The 9,917-nt window shown below is 35.5% G+C and overlaps 1 protein-coding gene across 1 annotated transcript; it reads left to right on the top strand.

The window, feature by feature from the left end:
• Window positions 1–7,658: 7,658 nt before the first annotated feature.
• On the top strand, window positions 7,659–9,065 carry LOC113236380 (the record flags this gene model as incomplete). The annotated part of the gene is made up of 2 exons (XM_026472409.1): window positions 7,659–7,791; window positions 7,887–9,065. Coding segments are annotated over exons 1-2 (1,312 nt in total), but the record flags the coding sequence as incomplete, so codon positions are not given.
• Between the last annotated feature and the right edge of the window lie 852 nt (window positions 9,066–9,917).

Below are 9,917 nucleotides of genomic sequence, written 5' to 3'. Positions count from 1 at the left end.
CTAATTACGGAGCATAAACAACGCGAAACAGCCTTACAATGCAAGACTGTATTTAAAATTCCCGTCAGAGGGTAGGTTCAAAAAAAATTGTAGTTGCTGACCAATCGCCAAAATTAAGTAGGTTGTAGTACAGTTTTAATGCGAAAACATCGAATTAATAGTAAAAAACAAAGAAAAAACGTGTATTTGGTTTTTTTTTTATTTACTCAAGCCACTACAATTGTAGTTGACATAATTATTGTAAATATATTCAAATTATCGCCTAAATTTTATAGTTTTAATTGTAGTTGTATCATCTTCAGCTAATTATTTAATTCTATTTATTCTGTTTTCTTGTCATGATATAGATCCTTCATTCATAAAGTAATCTTTTAATATGTCCCGTGTGGTACATAATCGTAAGGAGCTGGCATACCTGTGTGTTCTACATTTTCGAATCCCACTACATTCAGCGTATGTTGCGTATGTTGAAAATTGTAACCATCCCTTTTACGATCAAAGTTGTGCAAAATGCAACACGCTTTCACAAAGTCCTCCGAGAATTCAATAGATGTATTTAATAGGCGATGAAGTATTCTCCATTTGTTGAAAAGTATACCAAAAGCACATTCGATGCAGCACCTAGCGCGACTCAGCCTATAATTTTTTTTTTTTTATCCGAAGACAAGTGTCTTCCAGCATAAGGCCGTAACATATGTTTGGAAAAAACCAAATGCTTCATCACCAACAAAGGAATAGTTTAGTGCTTGACGGTTACCAACCGGCTTTGGTGGAGGTATATTAACAGATTTGTTATCAATCCTTTTAAATAATTGACTCTCATTATATATAGTTGAATCTAATATTTACCATAGCATCCAACATCCACGAATGTGAAAAGGTAATTAGAGTCACAAACCGCTAGAAGTACCATTGAAAAGTAATTCTTATAATTGTAGCACAAAGCCCCGCTGTCAAATGGGTGAATTATTCTTATATGTTTGCCATCTATAGCACCTAAGCAGTTATGGAAATTAGTGTTTTGTATACACCCCTAGCTATTCCAATCCACATATCTTCCGTTGGTTCTGGAATACAAACGACTTTCAACTTATTCCAAATGAGTTGGCACGTTTCTTTTACTATCATTCTCGCTGTGCATGCACCACGATTATAAGTAATTTCAAAATCCCCAAATGAACACCCGCTGCCAAGGTACCTGAAACAAATAGCAAAATTCATGTTAATATTTAAATTATAATACTGGCTGTCTAAACAATTTAAAATATTTCGAGGTTGATTCAGAGTCGAGTTAAAGAACAGGAAATATTTTTTTTTCTATCATTTGTATAAACTATGCTGTGCAATTCGACACAACCTTACAAAGGTGAAAAAAAACACGGTTGAATTTTTCAAATATTTTTCCTGTACTGTAGACTCGATCCTGAATCATCTCATAAAATTTGTCTTATAATTTTTTAAACAGCCTGTATAAAGGCTATTACAGAATACTAATATTATAATAATACTATTCATTAATTATATATAATATACTGTGTCACAGCGACCACATTATATCGAAAGTGGATGAGTATCCGCGATAGTTTCAATAGAGAAATTGATAAACAAAAGAAGAGCGGATCTGGAGGATCAGGCAGGAAAGAATATATCTATTTTAATCAATTGTGTTTTTAGAAACGTCTTAAAAATGTGAGGCCGACAACAGATGAAGAGATTACCGAAAATGATACAGAACAAGAACAACAACAACAACAACAACAACAATAAAATGAAGAAGAAACTTTGTCCATAAGCAGCTCCAGGAGAAAGTCAAAGAAAAGAAATATTGACAAATCAGAAAACTGATAGTTGTTTAAAAATTAAACAACTATCAGATAATTCAAAAAATAAATATTCAAGGTCTGAAAATGAGGATCCTGACATAGACTTCTTAATGTCGGTCTTGCCGGATATTAGAAAAATTCATGATGATTTTAAAATTGATTTCAAGAGCGAAATGTTACAGTTAATTAAGAAATACAAAATTATGAACCAATTCCAAATTAAGGATCTTATTCATCACATTATCATGGATATTCTTCACAAAACCCCAATGCATATACCAAAAGCAATGTATTGTTAACAGAGGGTTGTTTGTGGTACTACATCAACTGCGGTGTCTTCGCCATCGGCGTTGTCAAATTATTCAAACCATTCTACGGATACCCCTTCTATAATAGAACATATGTTTAGTAACGAAACTTAATCCCAAATCCTCATGCCGCCATTTCAATTAATATTATACTTTAATAAAGATCTATAATTACTATTAAATGTGTATAATTTACTCACCTTAACGTGATTGCGAATCTTTCTCCAGGGGTGATGCTTTGCCGCATACCAGTATTTTGTCGTATTAATCCGTCTTGTAACACCAACAACAGTTCTTGAAATGTACTCTAACTCAATCGAAAACGTTTACAAAAGTTTTTTGGATATCTTGACAGATTATCGAAATGCAATAAAAACTGTGTAACCAGTTAAAATTGGGTGTACCCAATAGAAGCGACGACGACGTCGTCTACGTCGTCTGCGTATTAACAGTAGCGCGATCGTGAGTCTGCACAGCAACGGGTTTATAATATGTGGGGGCTTCCGAATACCGGTGGCTGTCGCACGCTACAGCCGCTGCTGCAAAAATGGCGGTGGCGCGCAACGGCCACCGGAGGCGGTGGTCGGTGGCCTACAGTTTCGAGGATGTATCTTATAAATATTTATGACAAACGTAACATTTCATTAATTCTCACATAACAGCGTATACACGGCACTAACATAAAGTAAAATGACAACAAAACACATGAAAAAAGTCTTTAGTACTTACTTTGTAACACGTGCGCGGCCTCTCTCGTTGAGAACTTTCCAAACACTAAAGGTGCAATTCCGTGCATCGCGGCTGATGCGACAATAGTCAGAGTATGGAAATGTATGGCACCGCTTCCGAGGTCTGCGACAGACGCACGCGCGCAGCCGACGACTGACATCGGCCGCACGCGGCTGTGCGTGTCTCAAATCTCAAATCCAAAGAATTAACAAATTTCCGTTTTCATGTTCGCAAACCAGGCGTCACTGCTATCGTTCAAGTGCACCATTTAAAATAACAAAAAGGTGTAGTAGTTTTTTTTTTCATTTTGAAAATCACTAATTAATAAAAATGTATGCTTTACGTTATCCTAAACCTAAGAAACCAACTTAAATAGTTGTCTGGGAGTGAAATTATAATTGTATATGTAATTTTAGTGCTCAATTTATTAAAACCAAGTTGTCAAATGAAATAATAGTAGAATTTGTAATAATTCATGATGGTCACACCAAACCAAACTAAAAATGGCGATTGTTGACAATTTCAAAAGTTTTCAAAACAAGTTTTGACCAGTGCGTTTGTACTCATTACTTGTTTTTCTGCAATATTTTGAGTTTTTGCGTTATCATTTCCATGCCTTCACGTTGAGTTGACTCTGTTGTCCTCCGTGAAAGCTTGAGATACATGGGTGCGTTGAGAAGATTGCTCTTTTCCGCATTTCGCGCGGAGTGAAGCGAGTTATTTTCCATCCACAAGCCAAGTATTACACATTTTGTATAGTGAACTTTGCTAAATGTATGAAAATTATTGTTATAAATAAATTGTTTTATACAAAATATCATGAGTCTTTTATTGTTATTTTGTTCATATAGATCGGTTCCAATAACCATCCTGTCGATAATCTTCGGATTCGGAGAGTCCGATACAATCCGAAGATTATCGATAGGTTGGTTACTGGAACATGTAGAAATAAATAAAATAATAAATAATAAATAACGCACACACTCAACATAGCCCCGCACTAGGGAAACCCTGTGTCGCGGGTGCCATGGACACACACATAGACAACCACAAATTACACCCAAACTCACGAGAGAAATAAATGTAAGCCATACAAACATTTCTCCCGGCCCGGGAATCGAACCTGGGACCTCTGCGTGGCAGTCCGGCATGGTAACCGTTCGGCCACGGAGGCAGTTAAAGAAAAGCTATATAGGAACCACATTTTTGAAATTTGCTGCTAAACTTTTCAAAATTTGCCGCTAAAATATAGTTCCATGTTCGCCGGCTAGAGTCGCTATATGTCAAAGGCCATGTTTCCCGTCTATTTCAGTTATGTACGTATACTCTAGCCAAATTCAATGAAGAATATATGTCAACAAACAAAAACATATGATTTTTAGGGTTTTCATCTCAGACTCTTTCACAGTTACTACAATTTCAATATTTTTGTACGAAATTCAACTAGATTGTGGATAATACTAAATCTTGAAACCATGGTTATGATGAATATTATTCAACAGCAGTTTCAAATTACCTAAAAACGACCAGTAATTAATTATTTGTAACACTGTGTCATCCCCAGTAACTTTTTGATTTGAAGGGAGAGATTGCAAACATTCGAGTTCTGGTGGTAATTCAAGTTCAGAGTCGGAAATAGATGCTGGATGATTTAATGTGTGGATAATTAATATCAAATAAAATCTTACAATTTTGTTTCTTTTCATCTACCATTACCTACCATCTAGCAGTACAGCTTAATAGGATGCAAAAGCTTTACGTATCAATACCTAAACATTTTGTAAACTTTATAATTATTGGTAAGTATTACTTCTACATAACCCAATTACCTACCTACCTATTTAAATTAAGAGCAGGCCGTGGGCAGAATGTTCTTCTCCTATGCCATCATTGGTTGCCTAGCAACGTTTTGTTATATCGAATTTGTTGTCTATGTTGTCATGCATCTCACCAAAGAGAATTTAAGCACTACGTTTAAGAGACGGGACTTTCGTATTAGCCAATAGAATCAATTTACATGGCAATCTAATACCAACATTATATTAAATAGAGACGTCAAAATCAATAGTACCAACCTAAAAGACCAAATAGTGCTGCTAGTAGCTGTACACTAGGTTTAGTATCGATATCGATAATATTTATAGGGTATACATCGAAGTTTATATTACTTTTTATTTAATTATGTGGATAAGGCTAATATCGAATCCATATTTAAATCCGAACTTTAGATAATGTAAAATAACTAATTAACTATAAAAAGTTTGGAGTTAATGCGGATTCGAAATAAAACATTGTATTATTAAAAACTAAAAAATATATTTTTCTAATAATAATCAAATTCGTGTTAAATGCAGGAGGACGGTGTTTTAATCAAATGAATAATTGATTTCGTTATGATTTTGCGATACCCTGGTGCTGTGCTTTTTTAATAAAATCAGCAGTTGATTCCCCAGCTTTTGCGAAGGAAAGATTAATTCGATGGCATTCATTGCGTATTAAAAGGTGGCTCAAACGAAATAGCAGGCGATAACACGCGGAGCAGGCGATCTTTGTGGTCATTACATATCCACAACATACTGTCACATTTTGTCAACATCATTGTTATGGCTTGCTGAGAAATATGTTTTTCATGAAGAATCGGTTTGACTTGAGCTTCAAAACATGATGTAAATGTGTCAACTAATTTACATAGATTAATAGTGGGATATGTAAGACTTCTTTTGTCTTGCCACCACTCACGAAGTTTTATGTAGCTGTACATTCGTGTGTCAAGTAATTCTGGGTCTTCTATTTTTAAACTTAACTTACAGCTCTCACACTGCCACCGCATTTTTTTTACGACAACCGAAGCCAAATAACGCGCGACATGCACAGTAGCCTGCTTTTCGAAAGTTTCGAATAATCTGTTTTCTATTTGCAACAGTTCTGCATCATCATCATCAGGAAATTTACACTCATCAGGTAAGTGAAAGACAGCATCAGCATTTTCAGTCGGGGGTAGTACCGGAGCTTCAGCATCTTCAAATATTTTTTGAGAACTTAGTTGTAAAACTTGTTCTGGAAGATGACGTTCTTGATTAGCTTTCGATGATTTTGGAAAGAAATCTTCGAAATCAATAATTGCTTCATTATCATCCTCTTCGCAGTTTGCTCCTCTACCAACTGGTGTACTTAATTTTGTCAAAATATTTGACTTCAAAGCAGCTGTGAAGTGATGACACGTTGGGTTACGGTTTGTCGGGCAATGTTACCGTATCATTCCAAAAAGGTTTTCTAAGCTATCTTGATTTAGCTGACGAAGATTTAAGTACTTGAAACCTTTTGACTCAACATATTTCCAAATATCTTCCTGTGATGACAGCGAAGTAACATACCCCTGGACGCATCTTATGTTCTTCAGTCTTAAAAAGCTATCGGCTTTGAGGAAATACATCTTACTCATAATTCTTTTATAATGTCTCCACAGTTCCACGTGATTCGTTTTTTTTGAAACATTTTCTCTTCTATGCCTGATTATGTCTTTTTTGGACGAGGGGCCATTGGTACAGTCAAAAAGCCGATCAAGGTCTTCTATAATTTGTGCAGTCTCTAAGAATTCTTGAGCTTTCACATCATCCCCGTAATTTTCGGCCATAAGTTTTAAGATAGCAGCCACAGTATTACTTAGCACTTGAGCAGCCAGCTTGACCTTCATTTTAGATTTAAATGTAGGATTTACATGTAGGGCTGTTAATTTTTGAAAATGTAGGGTGCTTTTATTTTTTTCTGCCACATCTTGCAGGTGAGACCACTTTCCTTTTTTTCCGTCTATTACTATTACTCCCCCATTGTAAAAATTGTTTCGGAGCGATTTGAAAAGATGAGGAATGTCGAACATCATGAAGATTTTCTCCTCGTCTAACAAGAAATAATTGGATGTAGCTGGGATGCCACACCACTCCTTAAGCAGATTCAAACTGCCAATGTTTGTAGGCCCTTGGTCACATACTGTAGTGATAACAGTGTAACCAATATTAGTTACTGCCTTAATGACATCTTTGATGAAAACAGCGAGGCTTTGCGATGAGATAGTTCCTTTGACGAAGTAATAAGCTATTGGTTGCTTTAGTTTTTTGTGGAGACCTTGAAGCATGAATACCGAAGCGTCAGCATCAGCTATTTCTGGTTTTCACCTAAGTCTACAAATCCTTCTACTTTGTCTGTCCTGGAATTAAAGATTACACGCTTCTTTAAAGCTATCTCATCGAAAAGCAAAGCGCATACTCTGTCTTTTTCATTTATTTTTGCTGCCTTCTTTTTTAGGTGATTCATGATAGTTTGGCTGATTCCTGGCTCCAATTCAATGCTTTGAAGAAGAGTTCGCAGAGTTCTTATGCTTGGTAATGCCATCAAATGTTGTAAATGTCTATAAACGCGAGGAGATTTCTTATATATAGCAATAGCTAAGGCTTTTTCTCAAGGAGTCCACCGTTTTCCTTGTGGTTTTCTAAGTGCCAATGATATAATGCGTGGCATTATATTTCCTTCTCGCAGAACACTTATTTTGCGTTTAAACAAATGAATTTTTTTAATCAGCTTTCTTTTCCGAGGTGTTACTTCCAAATCTGTAATGTAATTGAATATTTCTATTAAAAAACTTATAAATCTGTAATGTACAGGCCCACAAACTTATCTGAACCGGTGGCTAAAACAGGAACTAAAGTCGCCATCTTGAATATGTCACTCTGTGTGTCATTGTAAAGCTGAGAGCGACTTCGTGGTATTTTTTCCTTGTTTGGTGATAAAAGTGTCAGAAATAATGCCGAAAGCTTTGAGAAGTGACGCGAGAAACATTATTTTAAAAGTGTTGGCCTTTATGGAGGAAGAAAAACGTCTCCAAGCCCCAATAATACCATTTCAAAAACTGTATGATCGAGTAGCGGCTGCCACAGGTTAGTGTTGCCAGATATTGTAATATGAACTTCCCTGAACCCTATTGTTCATTTTTATTTTTTATTACAGAATTTAAGTATGATTTATTTTACAGGTGTTGGTGAGCGCTTCGTGCGTAACTTAGTTAAAGAAAAAGAACAGGCTGATGCAACCGGAACGAAAATTTCTACTCCTGGGAAAAAACGGCTAAGATTGAAGGGGAAGATTGAAGTTGACGAATTTGACTTGGGTGTCGTAAGACGAAAAATTCATGAGTTTTACTCCATGAAGAAAGAAATACCCACTCTTCAAAAACTGCTCCTTGTTTTACAAGAAGAAATTGACTTCAAAGGAAGCCGAGAAACGCTCAGAAAAATATTGAGAAAAATTGGTTTTCGGTACAAGAAAACTCAATCAAACAGAAAAGTTCTCATTGAACGCAATGACATATGTGCTTGGAGAGCAACATACCTCCAAAAAATTAAGAAAAACGAACTTAGCGAACAAAAACCAATCGTATATTTGGACGAGACATATATTCATTCTTCGCACACTGTCGGACGCACTTGGCAGAGTGATGACATGGATGGTGTTTTGAACCCAGTTTCAAAAGGTAGCAGGTGGATAATTGTTCATGCTGGAGGAGAAAAAGGATTTGTACCTAACGCTTTACTGACATTTAAATCAAACACAAAAAGTGGTGACTATCATCATGAGATGAATAATGCAAACTTTAAAAAGTGGGTAATCGAAAAACTTCTTCCCAATTTACACGAGAATACAATTATTGTGATGGACAATGCCCCCTATCACAGCATTTGCATAAACAAATGCCCTAATTTAAACACAAAAAAAGGTGACATGCAAAAATGGCTCACTGAAAACAATATAGAATACAATGAGGGTTTTACAAAACCCCAGCTATATGAATTAATAAAGAGGCACAAACCAGCACCAGAGTACGAAATTGATAATTTGCTCAAAAATCACGGACACACTATTCTTAGATTGCCACCATATCACTGTGATCTGAACCCCATAGAAATGATTTGGAGTTCCATGAAACGTCATGTTGCCGACCACAATATTGGAAAAAGTGATTCAGAAATGCCGCAATTAATATCAAATGGATTTAATGCAATATCGGCAGAAGAATGGCAAAAGCATTGTGGACATGTGAAAAAAATTGAAAACGAATATATAGATAAAGATGGTTATTTAGATGAACCGTTCATCATTACTTTGAACAATGACAGTGAAAGTGAAAGTAGCGATTCCGAGGATGATGAAACAGGTGATTCGGGTTCGGGAATAACTGGAATTAAACCATTAAATTGTTTACTTGATCACAATTATAATATTAAAATATAATTGGTAATTTTTTTTGTGTCTAATTTTTTATTCATGCTTAAAAACTTCAAACTTCCCATAAAAAATTCCTTAAAACTCTTCCCTTAAAGATTTCCTTACAGGTGGTTTATTTAATATGTATTTACGATTTTCCTTGAAAAGTCGAATATTTTTATCAACGTTAATTTAGTTTATTAAGGAACAGAACCGGACCGAACTAATTTTACCCTAAAAATCGCCAACTTTCAATTGACGGCAACACTGGGTTCGACTCTAGCGACGCCGTCACCGGGTCAGATAACTTTGTGGGCCTGTACTTGAATATACCGAGTGTTGCAAATGTTGAAACCGCGAAAAAAAGCAGCTGTTCCTTACTAAAATTCAATACCTACTCAACCAAAATGTATGGAACAGCTGTGATTTTTTTTTCGCGATTTCAGAGTTGGTCCCGTAATGAAAGTTGGTCATTATGACTACAGAACACGTGGTAAATTTTTTATCGGTTGTCCCAGAATCACCCAGTATATTATTTTTATCACTATAATACGACATGCCAGATTAGAATTACAATTCTATATATTTATGTATTATGTAGATTAAAAATATTTACCTGAAACAGATGTTTTTTTTTCTTTTAGGTGACTGAAGGACTTTTTCCTTTTTTGAGCAATAATCATGGTCGAGTAACTGTGGCTGCTCCGAGCACGAAGTAGATGGTCCTAGAAATATTAAAATATATAATTATAACAACCCTTTCTTGTTTCCCTGCTTTCTTGTAATTGTAATATTAGACCAC

This window comes from Hyposmocoma kahamanoa, unplaced genomic scaffold (genome assembly GCF_003589595.1).
Source record: "Hyposmocoma kahamanoa isolate Upper Pololo Valley unplaced genomic scaffold, ASM358959v1 91765, whole genome shotgun sequence".
In the NCBI taxonomy this organism is placed as follows: Eukaryota; Metazoa; Arthropoda; class Insecta; order Lepidoptera; family Cosmopterigidae; genus Hyposmocoma; species Hyposmocoma kahamanoa.
The sequence above is the reverse complement of the archived record's forward strand: the minus strand, read 5'-3'. Positions and strand labels throughout refer to the sequence as shown.